The 14,362-nt window shown below is 35.8% G+C and overlaps 1 protein-coding gene across 1 annotated transcript; it reads right to left on the reverse strand.

The window, feature by feature from the left end:
- Nucleotides 1-12,384: 12,384 nt before the first annotated feature.
- On the reverse strand, nucleotides 12,385-13,287 carry LOC140161349 (toll-like receptor 2; the record flags this gene model as incomplete). The annotated part of the gene is made up of 1 exon (XM_072184839.1): nucleotides 12,385-13,287. A coding segment is annotated over one exon (903 nt), but the record flags the coding sequence as incomplete, so codon positions are not given.
- Nucleotides 13,288-14,362: the final 1,075 nt, after the last annotated feature.

The raw sequence follows: 14,362 nt of genomic DNA on the forward strand, positions 1-14,362 counted from the left end.
TCTAACTTGTGCTTGACAGCCTCAACAATTTTTATACAGTATTACATTGTACTTCTTGGGGAATCCTAGTGCTGAACTTTGTTTGATTTATAGCATATTATCTTATGTTGATACCTCAAAGCATCCGTCCAAATAATACAAGTCTTCTTTAGATAATAAGAATTATTTATTACTTATTTAAATAATAATAATTGTAAATGTAATGTTTATGGTCAGTATTTTTGCCATTGAGAACTGTCAACGGTTAACCTCATATCCACCACAATTCACTGAAACAATTGAAACTGCATTACCCTGTATTACTTGTATTATGTGTATATGGTGGAGTTGAAATGTATTGACTACTGGATCTATTTTGTGGAATTCACAGCAAGTGATCTCAGAGGTTGTGGGAAGGTATAAATTTCTTGCTGTAAATAAACTTTGGGTAAGTGATGGAGAGTGAGAGTGATACACACCTAAAAAATAAAAGTCTGGTACAAATTATAAACTTACATATGTAAGCCTTGCCTTCTTGAAGATAAATGCAGAGTAAATGATATTTTTGGACCAAATATGATAATGTAAAATTTATATTATTTATGTATAGAAAGTTTTTATACAGTAATTATTACAAGGTATAAAAGGAATTTTGAATGATTTGTAAGTCAGCATCACTGTGATTGAATATGTAATGTTGCTATCATTGCAATGAACACCCAATCATGGTGTGCATGGCTTAGTTCAAAGTACTTTTGTCATAGGCAAACATTCTGTGTTAGACAAACATAATGTTTTGACATAATTTATGTTTCTTCAATTACATGCATGGAGGTAGTTGTTTGTTTATGATTCTCATATGGCCCATGATTTAAGTATTAGAATTAATTTTTAAAATAAATATGGTCTTGAATCCGTATGTGTTTGACCATTTCTCTTTTTTTCAGTTTGAAAAATGTTTAATATTATTTTTCAATTTTCATGATCATGTTATTATATCTTTATGATATAAATTGGCTAAATAAGCACAATACTCAAATTTATTGGTCAAGCTTGTGAGTTTTTAACCAAGAGTTTTAAAAATATTTGGTCGGACAAAGTTGAGCATGTCGAGCTAGACTAATGAATGTGTGTATGGTCTGAAAACAATCTATAAAATGTATCATTATGTTTTCAGAATAGTCTTCATGAGTATATAAATGAAAGAAGCTATGGTCCAAGTAGTGAATTAGTTGGACAGCTTGGTTACGTAAAAAATCGTATACAAGATTCTGAAAACATAATAGTTGCATTTATTGTGTTTAATATTATTGTTATTATACTGGTATATTATCCTTGCCATTTGTAATTATTATTATATCAAAATGAATGTAACTTGTGAAACCTATGTTAATTGATATGTTTTATTTCTTTATTTTTTCATAACAAACTTATAAAGGGGATGACAATATTTCATCACATACTACCTACATAATGTAGCATCATAACCTTTCTATACTCACAGAGATGTTTATGTTAATGAATTACATTTTGATTTGCAAAATATGCATTGGGATGACCAATTGAATTGTTACTTTATTCCAGTTATCATTTAGCAAGCAAGAATTGTGCAAGTTTACTATACTCTGTTTCACCCTGAGTTTGGTAGTGATGTAAGTGTTTAAAAACACATTTGCACCGCAAACATGCAGATGAATTGCCCAAATATGCACATATGTATATGCTCAGTGGGATAAGGTTATTGTGTTTGATTTGATACTATGACTATCTAAATCGTATCTTTGTCACTACCAAAGTGTAGGCCTATGTCATTTGCACTAAAATCCAACCCAAAATACATGTGTAATGAAAAACAAAATATAAGGTTTCTAGCAGTCAAGTTAGCTCAATCGTTAAGGCTTTCGACTATGGTGCGAGAGGTTGCGGGTTCGAACCCTAGTGGTGCCTAGTATGCTCTCGTGGAAAAATTGAGTTAGCTTGAAATTCCCTTGGACAAGGAACTTACTGCTAATTGTCTTGTTGTAACCCGTACAAAACTCGGGGAGCTGATCCTGGTTGCGATGGTTATTTGTGGAATGTCTAGGGTGTGCGCTCTTGTAGCAGCAAAAGTCCCTGATTTGTTTGTTGTTAAATGGTTTATGGAATGATGTGGTCAGTGTGGTGGTCAGCGACAACCTGTAAAGTGTGCTGAGGCTTGTGGATCAATGTCTAGGCGTTGTGCCTGTGCGTAGCACACTATAAATCACTGTGCTTTTTTTTTTGTCATTGAAGGTTAAAAAAAAAGAATGTTACTGCAAATCAAACCAGCTTTAAATATCTCATTGTATCAAACAAATGGCAAAAAATGACAGAATAAATGTGTTATGTCATAGTCATCTACCAGTAAATACATTTGCAATCTTTCGAAAAAGTGACTTGATGTTAATTCGATGAACAAAACATTTTTGAAAAAATTAAAAGTTTCTGTGATGATTAACAAAATATGGATTGTAAACTGTGATAGATCTTACACTTGCAGAAAGATTAATCATGGTTTTATAGTTATTGTTCAAAATATTCATTGCAACAAATCCAGCAACGATATCCACGTGCAATGCTCTATTGAAATTCTAAACTTTTTGAACAACATGGATTATATTATGGTGATGGTTTTATATCAAATGCCAAGTGCTGTGTGATATGCTAGTTGTGATATACAGTACACAAAAGAATTAAGGGTACCAGTTATGTTCATCCCTGTATATCCTAAACAGAGACAAATATTGTAAAACTAAAACAAGCAGCCAATACCTGTACTGATTTAGCTCTGATTTAAGACCTCATTTGTTGAAATTGGTTGAGAATTGAAGAAACAGTGATCTAAAACTTAAGGAAGGAACAAAATCAAATGTTGCACTTTTATGTTCTAATCATGACGCTAGTTTAAATGTGCTAATCAATGGAAAACACTGAACAGTACTAGTTTTCTTGTTCAAGAATGCTTTGTGTACAAATCAATAGGCAGTGCCGCCGACAAGGCGGGTTAAGGGGGTGCATTACCCCGGGGTCCTAGGGGCCCGTAAAAACAAAGAAAACATACCTTGATTGGCCCATAAAAGCAAAGAAAAGAAACCTCAGCGGGCTCGTGAAAGGGGCCCGTGTGGTCATTTTACCCCCGGGCCCGTAAATGCTCCTGGCGGAACTGTCAATAGGGCATATGCAATGAAGCAAACTGCAACTTTTGAATTTGCATCCTCATGCTTTTGATCATTGTGTCCTCTATTTCTTGAACAATTTCAACGAACGAGGTCTTAAATCCAAGCTAAAAGATGCAGCTAGTTCCAATTATGACATATCTGTGTTTGTTTAGGATATACATGGGTAAACATAACTGATATAGTATGGTCGTTGGACATTTTGACCCGGAAAAAATTGGTACAAAGCTGATTTTTGCATCAGACAAGCAGAATACATCATAAAACATCATATCCAAAATCCGAAAAAATCCTCCTTGGGGAATTTGTTTTATCAAGATGGCCGCCAAAATGGCTGCCACAACATATAATTAGCTGTATCTTAGCTTCTAAAGCAGATATAATGATGATTTTAGTGTCTTTGAATAGGTTTAAGAGGTCAGAGAATTTAAATTTGTACAAATATAACACACTGATGTCTTCAATCACACTGAAATCCAAGATGGCCGCCAAAATGGCCGCCACAACATATAATTAGCTGTATCTTAGCTTCTGAAGAAGATATGATGATGATTTTAGTGTCTTTGAATAGGTTTAAGAGGTCAGAGAATTCAAATTTGTACAAATCTAACACACTGATGTCTTCAATTACACTGGAATCCAAGATGGCCGCCAAAATGGCCGCCACCACATATGATTAGATATATCTCCGCTTCTGAAGCAGATATGATGATGATTTTAATGTCCTTGAATATATTTCAGAGGTCAAAGAATTCAAATTTGTACGTATCTAAAACACTGAAGTCTTCATTCACACTGGAATCCAAGATGGCCGCCAAAATGGCCGCCACCACTACATGTTATATTTAGGTATATTTTGGCTTATGAAGCAGATATGATAATGATTTTAGTGTCTTTGAATAGGTTTTAGGTGACGAGAAGTCAATTTTGTATTTATCTAAAGTACTAAGTCAAGTCTTCACTCACACTGTAATCCAAGATGATCCTCAATATGGCTAAAATCAAACATGCTTAACTGTATATCTCAGCTTCTGAAACCAATATAATGATGATTTTAATCTTTGAATAGGCTTTTAAGACAAGATCAATGCATTTGCAACATCTTGCTACAGAGTCATGTTAAACATCAAGCGTGTGGATCAGATTCCAAATGAAACCATCTACAACCTGACCAACACCACTCCACTGGTTGCCAGAGTAAAGATTCATCAACTCAAATTTCTCGGCCATATTTTATGCGTCTTGAAGATGACGAGCCTGTGAAAGAATATGCGCTTTATATTCCACCACATGGGAAGAGGAAACCGGGACGGCCACGCACACTGTACTTACAGTATGTCCAGCACCTCCTGGGAGATACTGAAGGGATGCTGCAGCCAAACAAAATTGTTTCGCTTGCCCAAGATCGCATTAGTTGGAGAAAGCTTGTCGCCGCTGCTCCGCAGCCGACTGATGATGATGATGAGGCTTTTAAGAAAATGTAGGTTTTAGGGGTTGCAGATTTCAATGTTGCAATTACTTCAATCACAGAAGTTAGTGCTCAGTAACAATAGAATCCAAAAAGGCTGCCACCACATGATTTTCTATATATCTCAGTTTCTGAAGCAAAGGTAGCTATCTTCGACTTCATCTGCAAGTATAATCACCTCAGCGTTTTGGCAATTTTCTCCTCTGCAATCTCCACAAGCTGTGACACATTTAAATCCCTTTTTGACACAGGAACATCCGTTATTTCCACAAGGACTCCTGGAGGATAGTTTACATTTGTATCATACAAACAAAGCCAGCCGTGTGGTGCTGTATCTACATCCGTAAGGACCGGTGCTAGTACGGTGTCAGAGAGTTTCCAACCCCATCGATTTGGATCCAAGTTATTGTTTGTGAGCTTTCTCCAAAGTATGACCTGCAAAAGAACACTCAGACTGTGAAAATATGCTGCTCTTTTTTAACTAGGTGGAAGCTTTTGTGGATCAGGGGATGCTTTATTTGATGATACCATCGCCATGAATTAAGCGAACCGCAGACCGCTTTAAAGAATCTTCTTCTCTGCCACCACATAAGACAACGAATAATCTGATGCCATTTGTACCAATCTGTTCTAATGTCGCCTCAGGATCGCTCATCTAGGATGATATCTGCTGCAATTCTTCTTATCTTCTGCAACTAACTTGTCTTTCCATGTCCAAATGTTGCAGAAGTGGAGTCACAACCACTCCATGCATGGATAAACAGGACCTGAGATGGAATGTCAATACTTCACCAACGTTGTTAATAAGGTCTTGAACTTTCCAACCCACCGATATCAGCTATATTCTGGTCCCCAGTGGCATTTCTCTTCCTTGTCTTGAACATTGTCTTGAAGGGTACATTCCACTATCAATGTGTCAGCATCTCCGGTACTATTGTGCACCATCCATCGACTCAGCAGCCAGATAAACTGGCATTTGTTCTTATCATATTCAGCTCACAGAATCTATGAAGGTTCTCAAACTTCTCATCATGACCAGCAGACCTTTTCTCTCGAATGAGAAGAACAACAGTCAGTTTATCTCGCTGCTGAGTCGATGGATGGTCAGTTCGTGCACAATAGTACTGGAGATGCTGACACTTTGATAGTTTATACACCTTCAACTGAAGACACACTTCCAACCGTGGACGGCCACGGTTCCTAAGGGTGTAGTATGATGAAAATAACGTAAAAACACAGCACTGTTTTTAAAGAAAAATACCCATATTTAAAAGTTGCAGTTATTTGAAGTCAACGCGCAGATAAATGGAGGGTTTTGCGTACTACAATGCTTGCGTAATAACCATTGGTCGCTGTAAACTGCAACTCTTAAATTCGCGTATTTTTGTTCAAAAGCACTACTGTGTTGTTAATATTGAACGACATTTGACAAATGGGGTATCAAAATGCGCATAAAATTCACCTTCTTTCTATGTAGATATATTGTGGAAACAATTATTAGTTCTGAAGCTATTATTAGTTCTGATCGTGCACAATAGTACTGGAGATCCTGACACTTTGATAGTGGAATGTACCCTTCAATTTGCAAGACAAGGAAGAGAAGTACCTGTTGTAGCAGATGACACAGATATACTTGTCCTTTTGATGTACCATTGAGACCAGACTATGGCTGATATCTTATGTACTTCCATTCAGAGAAGAAAGGGTTGGTGGTTTGGAAAGTTCAAGACCTCCTGTTTATCCATGCATGGAGTGGTTAAGCGACTCAACTTCTGCAACATTTGGACATGGAAAGACAAGTTTGTTGAAGAAGATAAAAGAATTGCAGCAGATATCATCCTAGATGAGCGATCCTGAGGCGACATTAGAACAGATTGGTACAGCTGGCATCAGATTATTTGTTTTCTTATATGGTGGCAGAGAAGAAGATTCTTTAAACGTTCTACGGTTCGCTTAATCCATGGCGATGGTATCATCAAATAAAGCATCATTTGATCTACAGCTATCTACAAAAGCTTTCACCTACTGAAAGGGCAGCGTATTTTCACAGTCTGTGGGTTCTTTTACAGGTCATACTTTGGAGAAAGCTAACAAACAATGGCTTGAATCCAATTTAAAGCAATGGGGCTGGAAACACTCTGACATCGTTCTAGCACCGATCCTTACGAATTTAGATGTAGCACCACATATGTTGCTTAAGCTTGTACGATGCGATTGTAAACTTTCCTCCAGGAATTCTTGTGTAAATAACGGATGATCCTGTCACAAAAATGGACTTAAATGTGTCACAGCTTGTGAAGATTACACAGGAGAACATTGCCAAAATGCTGAGGCGATTATACCTGTAGATGAGAATGAAGACAGCTACTTTTGCTTCAGAAGCTGAGATATATATTCACATGTGGTGGCAGCTATTTGGGATTCTATTACACTTGCACTTGATTGTTATAAGCCCGGTTTTAAGTAATTGCAACAATTCTCTGACCCTTAAAACCTACGTTCTCTTACAAACCTATTTAAAGATTAAAATCACCATTATATTGGCTTCAGAAGCTGAGATATTTAGCTAATCATGTTTGATTTTTAGCAATATTGAGGGCCATGTTGGATTGCAGTGTCAGTAAAGACATATACTTATGAAGATAAATACAAAATTGACTCCTAAAACCTATTCAAAGACACTAAAATCATTATCATATCTGCTTCATAAGCCAAAATATACCTAAACATAACACGTGGTGGTGGCGGCCATTTTACGGCCATCTTGGATTCCAGTGTGAATGAAGACTTCAGTGTTTTAGATACGCACAAATTTGAATTCTTTGACCTCTGAAATATATTCAAGGACACTCAAATCATCATCATATCTGCTTCAGAAGCGGAGATATATCTAATCATATGTGGTGGCGGCCATTTTGGCGCCATCTTGGATTTCAGTGTAATTGAAGACATTAGTGTGTTAGATTTGTACAAATAATTTGAATTCTCTGACCTCTTAAACCTATTCAAAGACACTAAAATCAGCATCATATCTGCTTTAGAAGCTAAGATACAGCTAATTATATGTTGTGGCGCCATTTTGGCGGCCATCTTGGATTTCCGTATGATTGAAGACATCAGTGTGTTAGATTTGTACAAATTTGAATTCTCTGACCTCTTAAACCTATTCGAAGACACTAAAATCATCATCATATCTGCTTTAGAAGCTAAGATACAGTTAATTATATGTTGTGGCGGCCATTTTGGCGGCCATCTTGGATAAAACAAATTCCCCAAAGAGGATTTTTTCGGATTTTGGATATGATGTTCTATGATATATTCTGCTTGTCTGGTGCAAAAATCAGCTTTGTACCAATTTTTTCCAGGTAGCCACTGTTTTTCCTCTTCAACGACCATACTAATACCTTAATTCTTTTGCTCAATGTGTATTACTGTATATATAGGGGAACAATAAATACAAGTGAACAATTGAACATATCATTATGTGCTTGCAAAAGTTTAATTGTATCTGTAATAAAAATATGTTATTTATTTGTAATTTTGTATATACAACCAAATAAATATATCGGCCACAACGAAATACAGTTGTTTTATATAGAATGATGTCTTTTATTAGGAAGTGTTAAAATATTATGATACATGTGCGAAGTTTAAACAGCATGGAACTTATAGTTATGCTGCCCTCATTTTATATTTTTGTATTAGAGTATGAGTGGCAGTGGTGGCAGTATTACCATATATCAAGTGAGTGTTTCTCAATCAAGAAACCAAGGTTTTCATACACTTGTCTTCCCAAATCTAAAGGCATGTTAATACAGAAATATATACTGTCAAATATTAGGAATTCCAGAATTCTGACAATATACTCACTGTCAAAAATTAGGAATTTAAAATTGAGCACTGAAATAAATATGTAGAATATCTAAATAGATAAATACAGATATTTTCTGTAACAGAGTAGCGCGTTTCCACCACCACCAAGCATGAAATGAAAGTAAAGGAAAACATGTGAATGCAAGAAGGTCGTATCTACATTTTTGGTGAAATTGAGCTTTTTAATATGAAAATGTAAATCAATATTTAGAGATATGTTTGAAGTGTATGCCTATTAATTTCACTATTCAGAGTTATTAAGATAATTAGTTACAGATACAACTTTCTTGCATGAGAAGTTGATCTTTATATGGATGCAATAAAAGTACGTATCTGCCACGTACGACTTTCTTGCATTTAACAGGAAATCAGACATGCAGATGCGCCATTTTCATTCTGAAATAATACAGATGAGTGAAGTTAAACAATTTTTGTTTATTTATGTTTTAAACATTTTGTCTTACTACCCAGCAAACACAAAAACGTTTTAAGAACGTTTTAAATAAGTTATATTTTAGGTTTTGGTTTAGGTAAAAACGTTTTAATAACATGTGTTATATAAAGGTCGATTTAAATGTCAGGTTATGTAAAGGTCATGAAAACGTTTTTAAAAACCATTTTTGCAAAACATTTTTTCAGCCCCAAAATAACATTCTGCTTAGAATGTTTTGCATCAAGTTTTCAAAAATGTTTTTGGAATGTTATTAAAAGTGCAGAGGCAACGAAATAAAAGTTCAGGAAAAAAACCCAGCAAATAAAGATACAAAACCAAGATAGAAAAGGAAATAGCAGGAACAAAAAACAAGCAAATAAGGAAGATAAAAATAATATATAATTCGAAGAAAAAGCAAAGAATACAGAATAATGAAAACCGAAAGTATCAGAATGAAAAGACATGGGGAAGTGAAAGATTGAAGAGTAAAGAAATTCTAAATTTAAAATGAAAGACAAGGGATGGGAAAATGAAAGAGGTATGAAGAAAGGAAAAGACATGGAAGAATCGAAAGTTGTATTGTTCAAAATGGTATCGTATTATATTTTCCCTTCTGCACTATTGTTTATATTATCTATTGAAATTTTGGCCTGTAAAATAAGATAAGAAATGGTATCAAACTTCCCCTTATGAATTATTATAAAAAGGCAGTACATATATCAATGTATGCGGACATATCACGTGACAAGCAGGCGGGTTAAGTTTTACTCGTTACAAAATAAAATTGCGTAATTTTCTATAGAATCTGGTCTGAAGCTTAATTCAATAAAATCTATGTGGATTGGATCTTGTAAAACTGAAGCCAGATCTTGTAAAACAAATTAAGGAACGTTGAATGATTGGAAATTGTACACAAGTAATACAGTTAAAGCTCTTGGCGTATATTTTAGTAGCACTAAGTATACAGCCTGTCTCAAAAAAAAATTGTGCAAGTAAAAAGCGCCCTCTCTGGCAATTAGAAAATATTGTTGTGACATGATGCTTACATCAACGTCAAGAGCGTAGTCTTAGCTCTCAAATACCGTTTGTTCTGTTCAATTTGCTTGTTTTAATCTCGAGATATGTTTAGTTAAAGACGAAAGTGTAAAATCACAATTGTGCCACTTTTACTTGGTAAGAGGGCTTTACATGTAACAGTGATAGCATCAGGTTTATCAAGAGTTCCTTCGTGAAATCAAAAGAACATGCATCAATTACACAATGCAAATTTTTTTGACTGTTTTTACTATTTTATTGTGATGCAGGAATGATGATTCACTTTTCCACTTAAAAGAGATTAAAAGATAAATAAATATTTCGCATTCTGCTGTAAAATTAGATACATGTGCATGTCAATGATTTTATCATCAGCCATAAAAGACAAACAAATATTGCGCACTTATACATGTTATAGGTTAATGAACGCGTATTACTTGTTGGGAGAGATATTAGACAAAATAGTGCACGCGCGCTGATGTTGATGCGTCTAATGCATGCGCCCCGAAAGGGGGAGTGCATTAGACGCATCAACATCAGCTATCATGGATTTACATGTACAGCTCTCTTCCCTAGTAAAAGTGGCACAATTGTGTGCTAAGACTGCGCCCGTGACGTTGATGTAAGCATCATGTCACAACAGTATTTTATAATTGCCAAAGAGGGCGCTTTTCACTTGTACCATTTTTTTTAGACAGGCTGTACAAGTGAGATAACTCGGGTAAAGCTACCGACGATGCATGATTGAAAACAGAGAGACCTGACAATGGTGGGCAAAATTATTGTGACAAAAAGTTTACTCTCCTCGAAACTAATATCTATATATTAAAACTCCCATAACATGTAATAAAGGAAGTTAATACAACCCTTTTCGAAGGCGTGGTTATAAAAGGAAGAGTAATGTTGTTGTGCTATAATGTCCCATAACGTCCACTGTACGGATATAACAATAATACAACTTGAACACGCATCATGATCAGCACAATATCCATTGTTTTTTGTTTTCTTTAACGACTGCACAACAATAACACACTGTTTGAATAAGTTAACAACATCTGAATTTCAGATGAAAAGTAAAGTACAATTAACAATGATTATGCATGAACATAATACATAAAATCTTTTAAAATCAAGAACATACACTGTTTAGGACTGTTACTTATCTTTGATGTTTGTTTAGTCATCCTGTTGATACAAATTTTCATAGTTTTTAGCAAAAGTTGGAGTCTTTTAGTATCTTTCGTCAAATTAGGTATAAAATCTGGTATTTTTTCGGAGTCCCAAACGCACATCCACGCCAAACCAAAGTTGAGAACCCCCGGGCAACATTGAAGTAGCAACAACAGATCATGAAACCCGTATTTTGTAGAAGTATATAAATACACTAAGCCAAAAAAGAAACTTATAATTTTTCACAAGGTCGTATCTTAAAATCCTGTCCATCAAAATTAACCAAAATGACACACATGATTGCCTCAATACTCCACTCTAAACACATGTCAATAACCAAGCAGTTGTCCAACTGACACAATAGCAAAATGCAGTGATATGGAACAGCTTCCTGGACCACATTCACAGCCCTATTGGCACCAAGCAAACGAAATCTGTGAGAACGGCATCTTGAATCACAGGTCACAAACTTAATTACCAGGATCATCATGTCACATGTCCAAGCAAATAATGAAGTCCTTTAGTAACGGGTATGTCCACCGTGCGCTTGCACACATGCTGTGCACCTGCTTCTCATGCTTCCAACCAAGTTCCTGATGATATCCTGGGGAAGATTGCCCCATGCTTCCCGTTACTAAAGGACTTCATTATTTGTTTGGACATGTGACATGATGATCCTGGTAAGTTTGTTTTGACTCTCTTTAATGTTTTTAACTTAATGTTGTTAAAATTGTTGGCTGTGACCTGTGATTCAAGATCATTCTCACAGATTTCTTTTGCTGGGTGCCAATAGGGCTGTGAATGTGGTCCAGGAAGTTGTTCCATATCAGTGCATTTTGCGGTTGTGTCAGTTGGCCAACTGATTGGTTGCTGACATGTGTTTTGAGTAGAGTATTGAGGCAATCCTGTGTGTAATTTTAGTTAATTTTGATAGACAGGATTTTAAGATATGACCTTGTGAAAAATTATAAGTTTCTTTTTTGGCTTAGTTTACTTACAACAAAATATGCAATGTTTTAGGAATTAGAAATTAAGCGCTTTAATTCAAATAGTGAACCAGGTCTGCCGCAAGTGAAGAGTATACATTCTTCAAAGTTATTGAAATCGTCGCTAGAAAATAATAAGTTTAAATATGAGAGAAATATGTACCTAACAATTACAGATAATTACATTGTAGAACAATTAAAAAAAAACACCACATATCCATTTTTATAATCATTTACTTTGAGAAATTAAACATCATATCGACGATCTACTGCTGTACGTGTTTTTAGCATTGTACAACGAAAGAACAAGTTTTGACCAGGTTTATCTTTAGGCCACTTTAAATATTCCTTTTTGCAGAGGAACTGTCTCAGCCACAGCGTCATCTTAGCGTCTGGAATAGGATCTAACAACACCAGAATGATCACATCTTGACCCTCATTTAATAGTCTCAACCATGCATGCTGTGTCTCAAAGTAACACCACTCACTCTCTAGATAACTCGGTGACAAAATAATTACAGTTTTGCGACTGCTATGGATGGCCTCTGTTATAGTTTCAAGAAGCGGAGTGCCCGGAACGAAATCCCTCGCATGACCAATACAAAGACGAAATGGTTCCAATCCTTCTTCCATATTTTTCCGAAAGTCATTCAGGACCCAATTTAGATCTCTATTACTCTCATGTGCATATGAGACAAAGGCATCGTACCGAACTCTGTTTACAAAAGGATCCCGCTCTTCGTCAAGTGGACGATTCTGTTTTGGCCAGTGTAACATCAAAAACAGCCTATATCTGATATGCCAACGGTATTTCACTACAAGAACTACTAAAAGCAGAGAAACTATTCCGCTTGAAATACCACTGGATATGTAAAGAACAAGATGGGATTTGCAGTCTAGGTGGATCTGCGCGATACTTTGCCCAGAAAGATCGTTTGGACTGTAACAGGTGTATTGAAGACCTGGAATAAGCCTAGTATATCTATCAGTTAGAATCCATTTACGAAATGGTTCAATAGTACACGTACAAGAAAACGGATTACCGCCTGCATTAAAGATATCCAAACTTCCGTTCAAGCTTTCAACAAACGTTTTTGGTATTTCATTGATGCGATTGTGTGATATATCAAGAATCTGTAAGATGGCCAAAATGTGGTTCGTTTACGGTAGTATGTAATGAGAGTATGCGGTTTTCTGTCATATTTAGCATTTGCAGTCTATGAAGATACCATAGCGAACTTCCTGAAAGTGTTTCAATGACGTTGTTCCCCAAATCTAAGTGCATAATGTTAGGTACTGTTTGGTTCAGTTTCATTTTATCAATTGCATAGATACGGTTGAATGACAAATTCAAAGTTTCCATATGTAAAAAGGGTAAGATGGTAGCCCACGAATTCTCAAAATCTCTTTGGACAACAAACGATCCTGATGCGTCAAGATATGTCATGTTAATCGTCGCGTTTATGACTGATATTGAGTAGATCTGCGTCTTCACAAGATATAGTATTTCAATATTTGGTGTCAACTCTGCAAGAGATAAGTGAACGAATCTGAGTAAACCTTGTTTATCAGGATGGTCGAGATCCAATCGACGCAGAGACGGTAACGGGGTTGTCCAATATTCTGTCGTGATGTATAGAACCGATGAGATGCCAGTTAATTTGAGTTCTTTGAGATTGGTAAGGGCATGCAGCCATTGTCCTATTGAATGTATCGGATTACATGAAAGATTTAAGTGCGTCAAAGATGACACCGCACTAAAAGGGTCGGCTTCAGAGAAGATGCCTGTTAGAGAATTGTAACTCAAATCAAGGACTCTTAAATGTCCATTTTGAAAAACCTTAAATGCTCGAATGGGTAAAACGTTCATCTGATTATGAGCTAGGTATAACTCTTCCAAATATTCAAGTCCGTAGAAAGCGTCATCAGATATATATTGCATAGACAATATGACCCAGTTCAGGTATAAGATGCGTAAAGAAGTAAACATTTGAAAAGCTGGCCCATAAATTCCGTTGATTATAGAAAATTTCAAATCGATATATTCAATGGAAGCATTCCACTTAAACGCAAAACTTAGTGAACTGCTTGTTAGTTTTTTGTCGGCAGGGAAAACATAGATCCTCAGACGTTTCAAATTTGATCGCAGAAAAGGCACTGTATTTTGCCACTCGTAAGTTGTGTGCAAGTATGTGAGATTTGTTAGAGGACTGAGTATGCCATC

The sequence above is a fragment of the Amphiura filiformis genome, chromosome 1 (genome assembly GCF_039555335.1).
Source record: "Amphiura filiformis chromosome 1, Afil_fr2py, whole genome shotgun sequence".
In the NCBI taxonomy this organism is placed as follows: Eukaryota; Metazoa; Echinodermata; class Ophiuroidea; order Amphilepidida; family Amphiuridae; genus Amphiura; species Amphiura filiformis.